Raw genomic sequence first — 19,805 nt, 5'->3', positions numbered from 1 at the left:
TTACGGTGGCACTTGGGGTTGTTGCTGCGGGATCGGGGGTTGCATTTGTAATCCATGAGTTGCCACCAAGTTGGCAATTCGCAAGTCCATCATTTGCGGCAGTGCGTCGAACACGTCGCCCACAGTCCGCATGAGTTGTTGTACCGACTTCTCCAGATCTTCTATTCGGTCGTCTCGGGGGTCATAGCTCCTTCCGGCTGAGTTTCTTTCCCCTCTCCGAATTTCTCTCTCCGCCGCCCACATCTCATCTTTCCTTCGAGATGTTCTCTCCGGAGGGTCGGTGTCCTTTCCCAGGTACATTCCCCTGTCATACAGGCTTTCTCATAGAGCACTGCCTCTGTGAGAAAAAGTCTCTTTAGTCCCTTTCGAGTCATACAGCGACCAGTCGTCCCACTGCTCGGCATCTCCCGGTCCCCACTTCGACGGGGTAGGCGGCGGCCATGGAAGATATGCCCCACGCGGGATCGCTCCCCCAACGGCCCCTGTTAGGTCCGATGTAGTCACTGGCGTTTCGGTGGCCGTCGTGACTAAAGGAGTGGACGTAACCGGAGTTGCCTCCATGGATGGTGGTTTCTCCTCTTTCCCACTCATGACAGCTCGGGATCGCTCCCCCGACGGCCCCTGTTAGGTCCGATGTAGTCACTGGCGTTTCGGTGGCCGTCGTGACTAAAGGAGTGGACGTAACCAGAGTTGCCTCCGTGGATGGTGGTTTCTCCTCTTTCCCACTCATGACAGCCGTCAGATTTGAGATGATAGAGAAAAGTGGATTCCTAACAAAATGTTGGATCCCCAGGCATTCGAAATAACTCCACGTTTGGTTCAAAGTAAGGTTTATTTCAAAGCGATGGTTCAAGCAGGAACAAGGGCATTGTTAGGAATGACTACCAATACACACGTGTAACATAATAAAGGAATTTGAACCAGGTTAGGGCCAATGAGCCCAGTTCCCGCTGGCGGGAATAGAACTTGCAATTGCGCGCCCATTTCATGGGAACATAACAGTTCTACATAGTCAACACAGGTTCAGTTCACAGGCGTGATAACCATAACAAGCTGAGCGAAGCACCGACTCCCACCACCAGCTGCACGACCTTGGCCAGTTCCGCAAAGTACAGAGCAAGCATAAAGAAGCAAAAGGAACCAGGGGGGGAGAAAGGGCAAAAGGTGTGTTAAGCAGGTAACACCAGACACAATGGCAGCTAGCTGACACCCCCCATGTTACCAGAAGTGTGGTCATCCAGCCACACCCACCCTTTGCTTCTTATTCTGTTTACCTTGTTTGTTGTCAAAACCCAGAGCTTTTTTTGTAGCAGGAACTTCTTTGCATGTTAGGCCACACACCCCTAATGTAGCCAATCCTAATGAGTTTCTGCTATTGGGTGTGGCCTATTATGCTAACGAGTTCCTGCTGGGCGTGGCCAACTTAGGAGCCAGCCGGAACTCTGTTCCTGCACGTTCCTGCCCAAAAATAGCCCTGTGAAGGGTATAGGTTCTGGTGGTCCAGATCTTTCTTTAAGTTAGCAGAGTGCACAAGGCTTTAATGCAGCAGTGTTTCTATCAGACCTGACTATGTGCTTGCAAAGTTACAAAGTTACACAGAGCCATTGTTTCAAGTTAAAATAAAATAATAACTAGAAATATAACATGCTTGATAGTGCGGGGTAGAGAAGTAGGGACAGTTGCTGCACAAAGTGCCCCTGAAAACCTAACCCTCCTGAGGAACAAGGACCAACCCCCAGACCAGTATGAGAGGGGAAGTCAGAGATCTGCTGTATTCAGGAAATGTCACATGCTTTGGATTCCATGCTTTGTATATAGCGAGCATATTGTGCACACACACACACACAGAGACACCGAAGGGCCAGTTTGGTGTAGTGGTTAAGTGCGCGGATTCTAATCTGGGAGAACAGGGTTTGATTCCCCACTCCTCCACTTGCACCAGGCTGGATGACCTTGGGCAAGCCGTAGTTCTGATAAGAGCTGTTCTTGAAAAAAGAGCAGTTTCTGTCAAGAGCTCTCTCAGCCCCACCTACCTCACAGGGTGTCTGTTGTGGGGAGGGGAAGGGGAAGGAGTTTGTAAGCCACTCTGAGACTCCCTTGGGTAGTGAAGGGCGGGGAATAAATCCAATCTCCTCTTCTTCTTCTTCACTGACAGTGAGGATTGGGACCCTCTAGTTTTAGGGAAGGAGCACAGGGTTTTCCTTCTCCCCAAACACTTCCCACTGAACTCTCTTCCACTACAAGTTACCAGAACTGCCTTCAGCAATTCTGAAAACCAAACAAGGACCCACGGATTTGAGTTCAGCAATGGGAAGGCCAGGGCTCTTTTTGTAGCAGGAACTCCTTTGCATATTAGGTGACACACCCCTAATGTAGCCAATCCTCCAAGAGTTTACAGAGCTCTTCTTACAGGGGCTACTGTAAGCTCTTGGAGGATTGGCTACATTAGAGGTGGGTCTCCTAATATGCAAAGGAGTTCCTGCTACAAAAAGAGCCCTGGGGAAGGCTGATGGTTCAGGGCTTCATAGGTTGACCACTTTAGCGGGACATTCATGACAGGAGCAGTTCCTTGAACTATCCCACAGGAGGGCTTTAAACGATCAAAACTGTGATATTGGTTGCAGAAACTCCAGGGTCACCAAGCGGCTTCACAAGAGAAGACAGCAACTGGAGAAGTAGAAGTGTGTTTCTGTTACCTCAGCGAACTCTCTGTTAGCACCTCAAAGAACAGCACTGTCAATTGGGCTTGATCCCCGGACTACAGAGATAGGTCCATCTGCAGAAAAGGGCAGCGTTGGCGGGTGGACTCTCTATGGTATCACATCCCTTCTGTTCCCCAAGCTCCACTCCCCAAATCTCCAGGAGTTTCCCAACCTGGAACTGGCAACCTAACCCACACCCACAACCTCCACAGCAGGCTGTGCACAGATAAACGGGCAGAGGGTCTTACTTTATTATGATTTGTGTGTTCAGACTGTATTCAGGGCCGGCTCCAGCTTATTTTGCACCCTAGGCGAGGATCCCTTATGCCCCCCCCCCCATGCGCCCACCAATTTTCAAAAATAAATGCATTTTAGGAAGAATGAAAAACACAAATAATCAAGAAACTCCCAGAGTACGGGGCCAGGTGTAGTTTGGTGCCCCTAAGGGCCATCCCGCTCTAGGCGATCGCCTAGTTCGCCTAGTGAGTGAGCCGGCCCTGACTGTATTCCCCACCTGTCTGCCCTTCAGCACTTCAAGTAACTGATCCCTGAAACAGCCAGGGGTGCCCACCTCTGAGGGGGGCCTGAAGATCTCCCAGAATTATGACTGATCTCCAGACTACAGAAATCTGATCCCCTGGAAGGACAGCTCTTCTCAGAACTACGGCTTGCCCAAGGTCATCCAGCCCAGGTGCAAGTGGAGGAGTGGGGAATCAAACCCGGTCCTCCCAGATTAGAGTCCACGCACCTAACCACTACACCAAACTGGTCAAGGTCAACTGGCAACCATACCAGTCCCAAAGAGCACAAAGCATGCTGTTTGGGCTTGGAGGAGGCAGTGCTAAGCCCAAGTGTAAGGTTGGGAGCAGCGGTTGCTGCTTCGTGCTTCTGCTGGGTGCTCCCCCAGCGCACCCAGTGTTTCCCTGGAAGGGGTTCCTCAGTGTGTCCGGTTTGTTGGTTTTTAAATATCTGGCAACCTTACTTCAAACTATCAGAAGAAGAAGAAGAGAAGAGATTGGATTTATACCCCGCCCTTCACTACGCAAGGGAGTCTCAGAGTGGCTTACAAACTCCTTTCCCTTCCCCTCCCCACAACAGACACCCTGTGAGGTAGGCGGGGCTGAGAGCGCTCTTGACAGAAACGGTTCTTTTTTAAGGACAGCTCTTATCAGAACTATGGCTTGCCCAAGGTCACCCAGCCAGGTGTAAGTGGAGGATGAATCAGGGGGTGAATGGAAGTTTCCCCCCTCAAGAGTTCCAAGTTGGGCACAAGTGCGTTCTCACTACATGTGTCACAACACCTTGGCTAGGGTTGCCAGCGATGTTCCCTGTAAGCTGTGGAGTCTTGTGAGCAAAAATTCTACTTTGTGAGCCCCTGGCATTAAAGTTGTGAGCAAACAATTTGGCTGCTGCAGACATTAGTTCGCTCTGGAGCCCTCCTTCCTGAGCTAAGACAGAAATGTGTGAGCCGGAGGCTAAAAAACTGTGAGCTAGCTCACACTAACTCAGCTTAGAGGGAACACTGGTTGCCAGCTTTTGGTTGGGAAATATCTGGAGATTCTGGGGGTGGGGGTTGGGGAGGGGAGGGACTTCAGGATGGTGTAATGCCATAGAGTCCACACTCCAAAGTAGCCATTTTCTCCAGGGGAACTGATCTCTGTAGCCTGCTGATCAATTGTAATAGTAGAAGATCTCCAGGCACCACCTGGACATTGGCAACCTTAGCCTTGGCCCTGCTTGACTGTTGGTACCTGCTTGGCATTTACAAAGTATACGTCACATGTGGAAGTGGCAAATTTAGTGATATCAGCAGCGGTCTCATCAGACGGAAGGTGGGCGTCTGCTGCCACAGAACAGGCACCTGTTCACTCACCACATTCCTCCATTTCCTCTCCAGTCTGCTTTCCCGTGTGGTGTCGTAGTTAGAATATTGAATGGTGAAGGCCTGGGTTCAAATCCTTACTCAGCCAGGAAGATCAGTGGGTGGCCTTGGGCAGTCAGCAGCCGAACCTACGTCACAGGGAGAAACTGGAGCTGCTCCTTAGCAGAAAGATGGGAACAAAATGTGACAGATGACAGACCATGTCCTCCTGGAACAAGGTGGGAGAGACCGAACCCGGAGTGTGTGATGGCGCAGGGGCTTTCAATACAACTGAAAAGCAGAGATGTTTTGCCATTGCTATACCATACTCCCTTCCAGCCCAAAAATGGGAGTTACAATCCATCCAAATGGGCTCAGTGTTTCCACTATCAGAAATGTAGGGTTGCCTAGCACCTGAAGATCCCCATGAAAAGGTAGGGATGACCTAAGGGGGTGCTGTGGAAAGGACAGTTCGCCAGATTTCAGGAGGGAAGAACAGAGGATTGGGTGGGAGTGGCAGGCAGCAGGGTCTTCTGCAGTGCGGCAGGGCTGAAAATGCCCCGGGGGCATGCGTTCATCTCCAACCCCCCCCAACTGTCCAGTTGTAGCTTGGGGCTTAAATCAAGGCCTAAGGCTTATCCCAGTGGTTTTTTGCGGTACTGTTGTTTGTTTCACGCAGGTCTGGAGGCCTTTTGGCCTGGAAAGGATTAATAAAAGTTCAAGAGTTCGGCGTTTTCATTTCTAAAATATTGTTCTGGAGTGTCTGCAGTGCATCCCAGTGTTTTCTGCAGTGCTATTGCTTGTTTAATGTCCATTCTAGGCTGTTCCGGCTTTTACCCTGTTCTGATGTTTACCTTGGCGCAGAGGAGCCGGTGGGGTGGGGGGCAGGGGACTGTTGCTTTTTGCAAGGGTGTGTGTGTGTCTCTGAAGCCACAGCCTGTTCATGGGTGGGGCTAGGAGGGGGGGATTTGAGCAAGGGAGCTGCAAAGCAGGGAAGGAAAGGGGAGCGATGCTTGAAGGATTGCCAACCTCCCAGTGGGATCTGCAGATGTCACAGAATTTTGCACTCATCCCCCGGCAACAGAAATGGCTACTTTTCAGGGTGGACTCCATGGCATTAGATCCCACGGAGGTCCCACTCCTCCACAAGCACCTCCATCCCTACTCTCCACTCCCAAAATCTCCCGTTATTTCCCACCCAGGAGTTGGTGACCTTAGGTGGCTGGTCTGAGATGCTGTAAGCCAGAGGGGAGTGGGGGCCAGGTGGCAAGGTCCTGGTTGGACCGCGTGAGAGGGGGGGGGGTGGGGGAGGGCTGCCAGCTCCAGGTTGGGAAACTCCTGGGGATTTGGGGGTGGAGCCTGGGGAGGACTGAGGGACCTCAGTGGGGTATTCATTTTATTTATTTATATTCAAATGTAGATCCTGCCCTCCCCGCCGTGGCGGGCTCAGGGCGACTAACAACATATGTATAAATATATACATTAAAATGCCAATATATGTACTAAAAACAACATTAGATTAAGATTACAATATAAAACACGAAAACAATTTTCCCCACCCAGGAGTTGGGTGGGAATTACAATAAATTACAATTTATTTAATATTTGGGGGATACCCAATTACAATTAAAAATTACAGTAAATTACAATAAAATTACAATAAATTTTTACAATTACAATAAAATTACAATTACAATAAGAAAGAGAGAGTCCGCCCTCCAAAGCCTTCATTTTCTCCCAGGGAACCGGCCTCCGTAGTCTAGTGATAAGGTACAACTCAAGGGGATCCCCAGGGCCCACCTGGAGGCCGGCATCCCTGGGGGGTGCAATGCCAGCGTGCCCATCCTCCAAAGCATCCGTTTTCTTACAAAGTGATCAGGAAAGAAGCGGTTTATTTCTCTGCAGAGAAAAGTCCCCCCCGCAGTCAAGCCAGGAAGACTTGAAACAATATTTACAAGAACCTTAAATACCTTTTCTACTGATACAATCATAATTTTAATAACCCAACCCATTGATTCATATAGGCACCCTCATTCTGATGTATCTGCATCAATGCCCCTTGGCTGATATTCTTATGTTGGTTAATTCTAAAACTCAGTCTACAGTGCTGTTCTCTATTATTCAAGATATCTCTGACATTCTTTAGCTGTTTCCCTTCTGGATTCAGCCTTCAGAATCCCAGGTAGCCCAGCTTGTCTGCAAAGAAGAAGAAGAGATTGGATTTATACCCCACCCTCCAGGGAGCATTGGTTGCCAGTCTCCTGCCTGGAGACTACCAAATCCATTCTCTAGAAGGGGAAGTGGTCTCTGCAGTCTGCAGATGAGCAGATGAGCTGTAATTCTAGTGGGTCCCCAGGTCCCACTTGGAGCCCGGCATCCCTGAAAGGGGGGGAGGCCCTAAAGAGAACGCATTTTCTTTTTCTGTTCACCCATCCTTTTTTCTGAGATGGCTGAACAGCACTGGATACCCTGGGAGCGCAGCCCTGATCACAGTTACTCCCGAGCAGCCCCACTGAACTGCCTAGGGGGCTCAGGGGCGGTAGCCCGGCTGAAGTCCGCTCTGTCCAGGTCTGGGCGCCGCTCCTCCGGGAAAGGACGGAAAGCCTTTCTCCTTCGTCTGCAGCACTGAGGGAGTTAAGCCAACAGAGCTGCTTGCTAAGTTGCTAGAGGCCGGGCAAGGGTGGGCGGGCGAGAAAGGGGGAAGGCTCTTTTCCGGGGTGTGTTCGGGAGTGGGGTGGGGATTTGATTCTTTATCGCCAAAGAGAACCGGCGGGGCTTCAGGCAGGTAGCAGCAGGGAAAAGCCGTCCAGTCGGATCCTAGGAAGATTTACTCACAAGTAAGACAGTATGGGGTGGGGGGTGGGGAGATAAGCTCTTAAATCACGGGAAAGAGGAACGTTGACTCTCATGTATAGATTCGGGTGGGGAGCCGGACTGGTCTGAAGCAGACATCGGTCTCCTCTCAAGCGTAATGGAGGATCTCACAGTTACTCTGAGGGGCTTTAAATGCTTTCAAAGTGTGATTTTCTGACGTATGTTTTAATTTGTTAGCTGCCTGGGTGGCCCTGGTGGGGGACAGAGGTGGGATCTGAACTTTGTAAATAAAAATAAATTCACACCCATGGAAATCTTCTTTTTGTTGTTCAGTCGCACAGTCAAGTCCGACTCTTCGGGACTCCATGGACCAGGTCATGCCAGGCCCTCCTGTCTTCCGCAGTCCTCTGAAGTTTGCTCAATTTCATGTTCGTGGCATCTATGACACTGTCTAACCATCTCATCCTTTGCCGTCCCCGTCTTCTTTGACCTTCCATCTTTCCCAGCATCAGGGGCTTCTCCAGTGAGTGCTCCCTTCTCATTTGGTGGCCAAAGTATTTGAGCTTCAGTTTCATTATCTGGCCTTCCAGGGAACAGTCAGGGTTGATTTCTTTTAGGATTGACTGATTTGATCTTCTTGCAGTCCAAGGGACTCTCAAGAGTCTTCTCCAGCACCATAGTTCAAAAGAATCTATTCTTCGGCGCTCGGCCTTCCTTATAGTCCAACTCTCGCAGCCATACATGACTACTGAAAGACTATTGAAAGAGGTAGTCAATCTTTAAAGGTACAATTGTGGTCTTAGGGTACTGTCTCAGTGATGATCTGGTTCTTATAGATCCACATGGGTCAATGCAGGGGTAATTCATGAGGACAACCAGATGGATTTCACCTAGAGAACTGGTGTTGAGTAGTGATGGGCATGAACTGGGAAAATGTGGTATGGTTCATGGTATGCCAGCTTCATGAACCATGAAACATCACAAATAAACCAGTTTCATTTGTGAGGTTTGTGACATGGTAGAACACCCCTCAGCATGATAGAGACACCAAACTCACAAGGGATATCCGGCTAACCCACCTCTACCTACATGCCAAGGTTGGTGAGGATTGAATTTATGGGGTTCGAGTTATGGCTCCCCCAAAGAAGGTGTCCCCAGGAAAGCATTTTCTGGGGAAATGACAAGCACAGGTTCATGAGGGTCAGGATTGTATAGAATGGATCCTGTGCAAATTAAAGATGCCAAACATGCAAGAGATCTCCAGATGACTCTCCTCTACTTGCCCTCCAAGTTTGATGAGGATTGGATTTATGGGGTCCAAGTTACAGCCCCCCACTTTCGCTTTCTTTCTTTCCTTTGCTATCTGTAAAGCCTCATCAGACAGCCACTTTGCTTTCTTGCATTTCTTTTTCTTTGGGATGGTGGTGATTGTTGCCTCCTGTACAATGTCACGAACCTCCGTCCATAGTTCTTCAGGCACTCTATCTATCAAATCTAGACCCTTGAATCTATTCTTCACCACTACTGTATATTCATCAGGGATGCGATCTAGGTCAAACCTGAATGGCCTAGTGGATTTCCGAATTTTCTTCAGTTTAAGTCTGAATTTTGCAATGAGTAGCTCATGATCTGAGCCACATTCAGCTCCAGGTTTTGTTTTTATTGACTGGATAGAGCTTCTCCATCTTTGACTGCAAATTATATAGTCAATCTGATTTCGGTGTTGCCCATCTGGTGATGTCCATGTGTAGAGTCGCGTCTTAGGTTGTTGGAAAAGGGTGTTCGCTATGACTAGTGTGGTCTCTTGACAAAACTCTGTTAACCTTTGCCCTGCTTCATTTTGCTTTCCAAGGTCAAACTTGTCTGTTATTCTGGTTACCTTTTGACTTCTTACTTTAGCATTCCAGTCCCCTATGATGATGAGGACATCATGTTTTGGTGTTAGTTCTAAGAGGTGTTGTAGGTCCTGAAAGGAGTCTTGCGCCTGATCAGGAAGGGAGGAATCATTCCTGCCAGTCGGCTCCTTGACATGTCAGGCATTTGACCCAGGGTTTCCCCCCCCAAAATCTGACCCTCCCCCTGGGGGTTCACTGCCCCCCCCGCACTCCTGTTCATCCAGGCAGCCCCTCTGCCCTGACCTGGAGAGGCTGGACAGCCCCTGGCCCATCCCCTTTGCTGGCTGCTTGGACAGAACTGTTGCCTAACGTTTCCAACACAGAAGCCGCTAATAGTCACTTTATCCGGGGTCCCAGTTTATATTGAGATGTAGCCCTTCAGGACAGGCTGATTCCCTGGTCATCTAAAGCCAAGATCATATCATCCGCAACAAAGTTTTCAAGAGCCAAATAGAGATGGTTTGTTTTCCTGATGAACCAAACGGGCATATCTAACTGCTTGATTCGTAATATAGCAGAACTAGGAAAAAGGCTCGTTGTGGAAATAAATACAACAGCCTCTAGAAGGAGGCTCTGGGCGGGTGCCCCGGCCTTGGACACTCAGTGTCAATTTGCTGTGGCGACCTCAGCAGGGTATAATGACACTGAGTCCACCATTTTCTCCAGAGGAACTGATCTCTGATACCTAAAGAACAGTTGTAATTTTGAGTGATCTCCAGCCCTCACCTGGAGATTGGCAATGATGGTTCCCCAGAAGGGAATGGTTGGTTTGGAGGGTGGAGTCTATGGCTTTGTACCTGTCCGAGGTCCCACGCCTCCTGAAACCTCACCTTCTCCAGGCTCCATCCCTCACATCTCCAGGAATTTCCCACCTGGAGTTGGCAACCCTATCTCCTTCCCAATCATCAACCTACCTTTATTTCCCCCTCACTCTTCAGCTTCTCACCCCCCACACACCTGCAGCCTCTCCCATGCTCTGAAGCCCTGACTGCTACGTCACATTGGCTGTCATACGGGGGCCACCTCAGCAGCATATAAGGATACAGAGCCCACCATTTTCTCCAGGAGAACTGATCTCTGCCATCTGGAAAGCAGTTGTAATTCTGAGTGATCTTCAGCCCTCACCTGGGGATTGGATACATTTTACCTCAGAACAGCAAACTGTTTAGAATGTTAGAGGCAAAAGCCAATAAGCAATGCAGCCAGTGGATAGGGACAGATTCTGAGTGACACACCAGGGCACCAACCAATTCCGGAGCGTGTGGAATGTTCTAGAGAAGTGCCACCACCATTCGGCTTTTATTTATAAGAGAGATGACACTGATCCTGATCCACACAAACTGCAACAATGATGCTCCTCTCGATCCACCTGGCCAATCCTTTGGTGCCTCATGACTAGGGTCGGTGATTTTTGTTTCCTTTCTTCTTCCTTTTTGTAGCCATGAGAGTACGGGTATCTTTCCACAGTTGGAGGCGACCCAAGACAAGGGGAAGGAGATGGATGAGGAGGACCCAGAAGGACCTGGAATAGGCAAGAGATCAAGGAAAAGTCCCCATCCCACCCAGGCCAGGATTGGTGTTGAATACTGGGAAAGAGCTGGGCCAGAGATCCTCTCTCAGGACATGATGACTGCGGATGTACACAACCGATGCTTCCGGCAGTTCTGCTACGCTGAGGCTGATGGACCCCGAGAAGTTTGCAGCCAGCTCCATGAACTTTGCAGCCACTGGCTGGAGCCCGAGAGGCGCACCAAGAAGCAGATCCTGGACCTGGTGATCCTGGAGCAGTTCCTGGCCATCCTGCCCCAGGAGATGCAGGGCTGGGTGAGGGGATGCGAGCCGGAGAGCAGTTCCCAGGCAGTGGCCCTGGCCGAAGGTTTCCTCCTGAGTCAGGCCGAGGAGAAGAGGCAGGCAGAGCAGGTGAGGGGGTGTCCTTCGCTCAGTTCCAGCAAGGACCTTGTCCTAAGGCCTCCCTGCCAGGTATTTCTCCCTTTAGAGAATTCACAGGGCTGGGAAGAAAACCCAGCCCTGATTCTCGGCCCTGTGGTTGAACCAACTCTGCTGGTCGATGGAGGGATGAGGAGTCTGGGAGTGGGGCAGGATCTGTCTCCTCAGCCTCTTCCATTTCTTCTCTTACTCGTCTCCCTTACTGCTGTTTCAGATGTGGGGACCAGCTGTCAAGATGGAAGCGAAGTTCTCTGAGGCAGAAGGAGCTCCGTCAGAGGAAAGTCTGAGGGCAGAGGCCCAGCAGCCTGCCCAAGGTGCCCTGTCAAGTGGAAAAGGTGCCTCCTGCCCGGATGGGATCAGGGCATCTAGTCCAGTCATTGGGTGGAAGGTTTGGGACTACGCAGAGGGGACTTCTGGGACTTAGTGCCCCAGGGTGTAGTGATGGCCCCTCACTTGAAAGGAGAGTAGACAGATTCATGGAAAGCCGTTACATGCTTATTTACATGAATTAAAATATTTGTATCTTACTTTCCTTCTGTTAGAGCAGGGGTGTTGAACTCATTTGTTATGAGGCCTGGATCTGACATAAATGAGGCCTTGTCGGGCCACGGGTGTCACAAAATGTAATGCCAGGTAGCGGAGATATAAAGGACACAATTAAAGATTTTCTACACTTTAAATAAAACACACATTGTAGCAAGGCACATAAAAGCTCATACTTTGAACAAAACTTTGTTGGTCTTAAAGGTGCCTTTGTTGGTCTTAAAGCTCTCCCTTATTCCCTCCCTCCCTCCCTTCAGGGAGAAGCCTCAGCCAGTGGAAGGAAAGGAAGGCTTCCCTTTGTCTCCTGTATACAATTGAGGCAGCCTGGCCAGGAAGCGAGCTCTAGCTCATTCCTTCCCTCCCCTTGGGGGGAGGAGGGGGAGGAGCCTCAGCCAGTGCTTTACCAGACTTTCTCAATCACACAGGAGAGGCTTGCTTATCTATCTCTCCTGTGTGACTGAGAGAGTCTGGTAAAGCAAGCTGTGAGGTAGCAGCAGCAGCAGAACTGGAAGGGGAAGCAGGAAACTATTGGGTGTTGTAAATAAGAAGCGGGAGACTGACCAGTTATGAAGGTGCACAGAGAATTTATAGAGTTATAAAGGTGAATATATACAGAGATATTTACAGGCTATTGAACAGCATGTCGTGCCTTAGTCTATGAGAACTAAGTCCCCCTTCAGCTTACTACGCTGATAGCTATTATGCTAAACCCCAGCCAATCTCTAACAAGGTGATGTAATCACTAGCTCTAACAAGCCCTGAAAGAGTAACACCTGCTAGAAAACACCTGGCTGTAATTACATGATTACTAGCATGACAGCTAGGTCTGACAAACAGATCAAACTGATCTATAGTAACTGCTTGCTACCTCTATCACTCTGACATATATCTCAATAGAAACAGCCAAGGCCTTGCGGGCTGGATTGCAGCCCTCTGATGGCCTGATCCAGTCTGTGGGCCACATGTTTGACACACCTATGTTAGAGGGACTCAAGGCGGCTGAAAAAAGGAAAGGAAGACAAAAGTGGGTGCAGCTATTAGCCATGGCGATGAATAAATGGAACCTCCCATGTTCCCCTGAGTTGGATGGCCCTGGCTAGCTTGATCTCATCAGGTCTCAGAAGGTAAGCAGAGTCAGCCCTGGTTCGTACTTGGATGGGAGGCCACCAAAGATGACCAGGGTTGCTGTGCAGAGGCAGGCAATGGCCTACCACCCCTGAAGGTCTCTTGCCTTCAATAACTGTGGGGTCCCCATAAGTCAGTTGTGACCTGATGGCACTTTACACATGTTCTGGGGCACTATACCTCTGGACACCAGTTGCCAAAGGCCAGTAAAAGCTTTCCAGGGGCTTTTGACAGGCCAGAGTCAGAACGAGGATACTGGACTAGGGATGACAGGCCATGGCCTGGTCGCCCCATGAGGTCTGAGGGCAGAGCATGGGGTGGGCGTGATGTCCTGTTGATGTCCAGCCAAATACCTGGATGTGAAGTCAGAGCATCAGCAGTTGCCCTGAAACCCCATTGGTAGTGCAGAATGTCAGATGATACACTAAAATCACGTCCGGGTTTGGGGCTGGATGTTCTGGCAGCATGTAATTCAATGCGATTTCCGACCTCTCTTTTTCTCCCTGCAGTGCAGACTCAAGGGCTCGTGGGAGGGCCCAGCCAGCAGTAGATTGGCTTGCCTGGGGTTTTGGTCTCATCCAGGAAGGATGCTGTAGCCTTTTGAGCTCCAGAGTTCACAGGGCACATTCCAAGTCTCAAGAGAAGTTTGAAATGTGTCGGTGGCTATTAAAAATCATTACAAATTTAACAAAATACAAAGTTGAGGCTAGAATTCACCCTTCCAATTGTGTCTCCCTTGCAGGCCGTGAAGAGATGCTGTCAAGCCGTCATCTTTGCAGTGGAGCACAAATGTCTGCTCCTCTTCTGGTCCAGGTACTTTGGGCGATGATTGGGGGACCATCGGGCCTCATTCCTTTCTCAGGGATGTCTTTGCTCCAGCTGTCCGAGCAAGAGAGACTCTGAGCGCAACTCCCTCTACACATAGCAAGCTCTGTATCCTGCACCCCCCCCCCGAATGCTGCCGTCGGTCAAGAGTGTCGTCTCTGCCTGGCATGATCTGTGACCAGGGAATCATCTGCTTTTTCTTTCAGTCTCCCTTTTCCTTTGAGGAGGTCGCTGTGTGTTTCACCGAGGCTGAGTGGGCCCTGCTGGATCCGGGCCAAAAAAGTTTCTACAGGGAAGTCATGCTGGAGAACTACGGGAATGTGGCCTCTCTGGGTAAGGATCTTTCATTGTGTCAAAGGTGCCAATTGCTTCCATTGGGGTGATGCCCAATCAAAATATTGAAAAGCAGTGTGTGGCTGTGATGCCTGGCCAGATATTCCCCCACACACATACTGGGACCCTCCAGGACTTGGGGCGGCAGTTAAAGCTAAGGACAGTGTATGACCTGATGTATTTTGGCTCAGAAGAGCCTTCTTCAGAAGTCAAAATATGGCATTGAATGACACACCGAAAGAGTTCTATTGGGCGGCCACAAATATCTCTGGCCTTGTATCAGAAGTAGTTGTATATACTGGAAATAATATCAGTACCAATATGTACCTTCCAGTTTAGGTCCTAAGAGTGCAAGTAAAATTGCCTTATCAGGGGCAATGTGACCTCTTTCTTGGATTTTTCTCCTCCTTCGTACAACAATGATTACTTTCTGTCTCTCTGCCAAAGAAGCCAGGAATGTAAGAGAAACAACGGCGGAGAGTGACAAAGGCCTTGTGTCCGAAGAATGGCTGGAGAGTTTCTCAGGGAGGTCTCAAGAGACTCTTTCTTTCCCACTTGAGCTGCCTGCTGGTGAGTTTCCTTCATGGTTAGGTCAAGGGAATGGGCCAGGGATAGCAGGGGGACCTTTCCTCTTCCCTTCCGGGCAACTCTTGCTTTGGTGTAATGATCAAGCCGGCTAGGTTAGGAGGGAGGGAGGCCTTCTGGGCCTTGGATGTGGAGATTCGGGAGCGCCTTCTGGGGCTGAGCTCAGCTGTGGCTGTTGAGGGGCTGCACTCTCCCTAAATAATTGATATTTCGAGGGGAGGGGGGTACCAAAGAACAGCCCTGCTGGACGAGGCCAAAAGCACATCAACCCAGCCGCCTCACCATCTTTGTTGCCCTAGTTCTGGACCAATGCTCCCTCTAAGCTGTGGAGTCTTGTGAGCAAAAATTCCACTTTGTGAGCTCCTGGCATTAAAGCTGTGAGCAAGTGATTTTGCTACTACATAAATTAGTTTGCTCTGGAGCCATGCTTCCTGAGCTAAGACAAAATGTGTGAGCCAGAGGCTAAAAAACTGTAGGCTAGCTCACACTAACTCAGCTTAGAGGAAACACTGCTCTGGACACGTTCCAGCTTGTCTATATCCTTCTTAAATTGTGGTGCCCAAAACTGAACACAGTAATCTAGGTGAGGTCTATCCAGAGCAGAGTAAAGCAATACCCATCGCGCCGCGTGATCTGGACACTATACTTCTGTTGATAGAGCCCAAAATCACATTTGCCTTTTTAGCTACCACATCACACTGTTGACTCATGTTCACTGTATGGTCTGCTAAGACCCCAGATCCTTTTCACACATACTACTGCCAAGACAAGTCTCTCCCATCCTATAATTATGCATTTGATTTTTCGTACCTAAATGCAAAACTTTACATTTATCCCCATTGAAATTCATTTTATTTGTTTTAGCCCAGTTTTCCAGCCTGTCAAGATCTTCCCCAAGTGTAGGCCAACACATGGCAATGGCTGCCTCCTCCAGGTCTTAGTCAAGAGCTCTTTCTTCCTTGATGGAATGAGCACAAAAGAGCTCCTCCTCCTTTCTCCCAGGAGTCTTATCTCTCTTTCGTCTCCCACTGATTAGGTCAGGCTGGGTCAAAGAAGCTTTTCCTGAAGCCTCCAGGAGTTTCTTCCTGAATCCTTTCTAGTCTTTATTCCTCCAGATCTCTGTTCCCTGCTTAGGGGTGGGGGGAGAGAACTTGACTATCCCATTGTTACTTGCCTGCCTTCTGCCCAGACAGAAAAAAACATTTAAACTCAGAATGAAGGTATTGCTCAGTTCAAACCTCCATCCCAAGATGCATTTCTTCACACTTCACATCTAAGAAGTCACACAGGTGGAGATCCATATAAATGGTCAGAGCCCCGAACAAGCATCTCTAATGCAGGAGGCTTAATATACTTTGAAAGTGTATATTATTGTACACTTAAGTGTACAGCAGGAAGAAGCCACTGAAATGTGGATGAAACTTCAGGTACAGATGAGACCTCCTTGCATGGGATCTAAAAGGATCTCTCTCTTTATTCAAACAGGAGATAATCATAAGAACGAGGAGGATGAAGAACTGCAGCCTCTATCACCAGATGAAATCCAGAATGAAAATTTGAGGGGAAACTTCAGGAATCAAGTAAGACCTAAGAGGCAGAAATGCAGCCACATGGTCAAGAAGAGGGCCAAACCCATTCCTTGCCAAAGGGAGGATTTCCAAGAAATGATTCACATGGTAGAGGAAACAGGCAAGGGCTTGGAGTGTGAAAGGAATGTCTCAGATCAAACCCAATATAACGTCCCTTTACAAATGCACAGTAGGAAGAAGACCCATCAATGCTTGGAGAGTGGAAAGACCAGGATTTGCAGAGCAGAGTTCCATAGACCTCAAGGAACACATACAGGAGAGAAACCATATAGGTGCTCAGACTGTCTCAAGAGCTTTTCAGAGAAATCAGACCTTGTTCAGCACCAAAGAATTCATTCAGGAGAGAAGAGATTTATCTGCTCAGAGACTGGAATGGCATTCTCTGATGGAAGAAAGCATAATATACGTGTTCCAAAACCCAGTATAATGAAGGCACATAAATGCTTTCAGTGTGGAAAGTACTTCAGAAACAGATCACATCTCATTGTGCACCAAAAGATCCACAGAGGGGAGAAACCTTTTGAATGCTCAGTGTGTGGGAAGAGATTCATTCGAAGTGGCCGTCTTCAAGAGCATCAACGAACCCACACGGGAGAGAAGCCTTTTGAATGCTCAGTGTGTGGGAAGCGATTCAGTTGGAGTGGCCAGCTTAAAGAGCATCAACAAATCCACACAGGGGAGAAGCCTTTTGAATGTCCAGAGTGTGGGAAGAGATTCAGTCGGAGTGGCACTCTAAAAAAGCATCAACGAACCCACACAGGGGAGAAGCCTTTTGAATGCTCCGAGTGCGGGAAAAGATTCAGTCACAGTGGCAGTCTTCAAGAGCATCAACGAACCCACACAGGAGATAAGCCCTTTGAATGCTCAGAGTGTGGAAAGAGGTACAGTCGGAGTAGCACTCTAAAAAAACATCAACGAACCCACACAGGGGAGAAGCCTTTTGAATGCTCCGAGTGCGGGAAAAGATTCAGTCACAGTGGCAGTCTTCAAGAGCATCAACGAACCCACACAGGGGAAAAGCCCTTTGAATGCACAGAGTGTGGGAAAAGATTCCGCTGGAGTTGCAGTCTTCGACTTCATCGACGAAACCACACAGGAGAGAAACCCTTTGAATGCTCAGAGTGTGGGAAGAGATTCAGTCAGAGTGGTACTCTTCAGCGGCATCAACAAACCCACACAGGGGAGAAGCCCTTTGAATGTTCAAAGTGTGGGAAGACATTCAGTCGCAGTGGCAGTCTTCAAGAGCATCAAAGAACCCACACAGGAGAGAAGCCCTTTGAATGTTCAGAGTGTGGGAAGAGATTTTTTAAGAATAGCCATTTTCAAGAGCATCTAAGAACCCACACAGGGGAGAAGCCTTTTGAATGCTCAGAATGTGGGAGAACATTCAGTCAGAGTAGCCATTTACAACAGCATCTTAAAACTCATACAAGGGAGAAGCCATTTGAATGCTCAGAGTGTGGGAAGAGATTCAGTCGGATGGCCACTCTTCAACATCATCAAAGAACCCACACAGGGGAGAAGCCCTTTGAATGCTCAGAGTGTGGGAAGAGATTCATTCACAGAAGCACTCTTCAACAGCATCAACAAACTCACACAGAGGAGAAGCCCTTTAAATGCTCAGAGTGTGGGAAAAGATACAATCGAAGTGGGACTCTTCAACAGCATCAACAAACTCACACAGAGGAGAAGCCCTTTGAATGCTCAGAGTGTGGGAAGAAATTCAGTCGAAGTGGGAATCTTCAACAACATCAACAAATCCACAGAGGGGAGAAGCCCTTTGAATGTTTAGAATGTGGGAAAAGATTCCGTCAGAAGGGCACTCTTCAACAACATCAACAAATCCACAGAGGGGAGAAGCCCTTTGAATGCTCAGAGTGTGGGAAGATGTTCAGTCGAAATGCCACTCTTCAAGAGCATCAAAGAACCCATACAGGGGAGAAGCTCTTTGAATGTTTAGAGTGTAGAAAAAGATTCAGTCAGAGTGGTGCTCTTCAACAGCATCAACAAACCCATACAAAGGAGAAGCCTTTTGAATACTCAGAATGTGAGAAGTGATTCAGTACGAGTGGCAGTCTTCAACAACTTCTAGGGACCCATACAGGGGAGAAGCCTTTTCAATGCAAAGACTGTGGGAAGAGAATCAGTTATAGTAGCATTCTTCGAAAACGTCTAAAAGTGCACAAGGCATATGCTCAAAGAGATTCAGAGTGGCACTCTTTAACACCATCAAAGAGCACAGTAGAAGTGTGCAATTTTTTTTTTTTCATATTTGGGTCAGTTGGACCTGGAAAACAGTGGCATTCCCAAATATCCCTGAATCCCAATATCGGTGTTGTATTGGGATTCAGTAAATATTTGGGAAACCCGAGTTTATTCATCTTCATTATACCCTACGAGGACCATCTCTGTAGGGTATAATGGAGAATTTCACTCACTGAGACATGCCGCTGTGGCGGCACAACTCAGCATGTGGACTGGAGGTATTTAAACTTTAAATTTCATCAGTTAACTCACCAAGTCATGCTGCCATGGTGGCACAACACAACATGTGGACTAAATACATTTAAACTATAAATTCCACAGCTCAGCGACTTGACTGAAGACATTTAAGGATACCGTGAACAAAAGCCAAATAATATCGGCTTTTATTTTGGTGTGGCTATTTTGCTAGCCAAATTAGGTTGTTTAATCTGTATTCGGCTGAATAAATACCCAACAAATACTGATAAGGTATCTTTCAGATATTTTTTGGCTCAGTACATACCAAGTGCACCCCCCTAGAACCCATCCAGGTGAATAGCCCTTTGAATGCTCACAGTGTAGGACGAGATTCAGTCACAGTAGCACTCTCTGAAAATATCTAAGAACCCACACAGGGGTTGAATGCACTGTGTGTGCGAAGGGATAGTCAATGTGGCGTTCAACAGCATTTAAGAACTCACATAAGGAGAAACAATGTTACTACTTAGCACAGAGTTGTCAAACTCATTTTTTACGATGGCTGAATCAAAATTAAATATCACTTTGGCAGTGTTATATCGTTGCAAGCTGTGTATTTGGTTGTTTCCTTGTTAAACTGTATCGTTATTTTCTCCTGGTCCCTTATGGCCAAAAAGCCTGTGCTGTAGTTTGGTTTCACTTCCTCTGTTGGTGGTTGGCTGTTAGGTTTTGTTCAAGCAGAGGCCAGGAAAGGCCCTGCTTTTGTTTCAATAAAACCTTCAGTCCTTCTGGCATGGTGTGCTTGTGAAATTATTAGTCAGGCTGGGTGGGTCATGTGTGCCATAAAATGTAATGCCAAGTACCAGAGATATAAACTTCAGAAAGGACACCGACAAACCGAATCAATGATATTTTTACTCAAAGTATAAACACAAATCTGTAACAGTCTTATAGTATTTCCTTTATATAACAGTCTTTGATAACACCTCTTGCTCTGAAAGATTGCATCAAAATTTGGTGTCAGCATCTGTGCTGTAGCAATCTTGAGTATGCTGTTTAGGTGTGTATCTAAACTGAGAACGTACTCTTGATTTATGGACATTTATGAAAAAGTATTGCCAACAAAAGTCCGCGTGGTCAAAGC

General features: G+C 48.2%; 1 protein-coding gene across 1 annotated transcript in view; it reads left to right on the top strand.

Annotated features, from left to right (window-relative positions):
* The window catches only part of LOC107115581 (zinc finger protein 658B-like), a gene marked incomplete at its 3' end in the record, with an annotated part of 69,709 nt that extends 51,443 nt beyond the window's left edge, over nt 1-18,266 (top strand). The window contains exons 10-12 of the mRNA XM_015417322.1: nt 11,357-11,363; nt 16,939-18,029; nt 18,135-18,266. Of these exons, the coding sequence (XP_015272808.1) occupies nt 11,357-11,363; nt 16,939-18,029; nt 18,135-18,266 (1,230 nt within the window). The remainder of the gene's footprint in view (nt 1-11,356; nt 11,364-16,938; nt 18,030-18,134) is intronic.
* Between the last annotated feature and the right edge of the window lie 1,539 nt (nt 18,267-19,805).

The sequence above is a fragment of the Gekko japonicus genome, unplaced genomic scaffold (assembly GCF_001447785.1).
Source record: "Gekko japonicus isolate JY-2015 unplaced genomic scaffold, Gekko_japonicus_V1.1 scaffold2083, whole genome shotgun sequence".
NCBI lineage: Eukaryota > Metazoa > Chordata > Lepidosauria > Squamata > Gekkonidae > Gekko > Gekko japonicus.
Note: the sequence above shows the minus strand (reverse complement) of the source record. Positions and strands in the feature narration are given on the sequence as shown.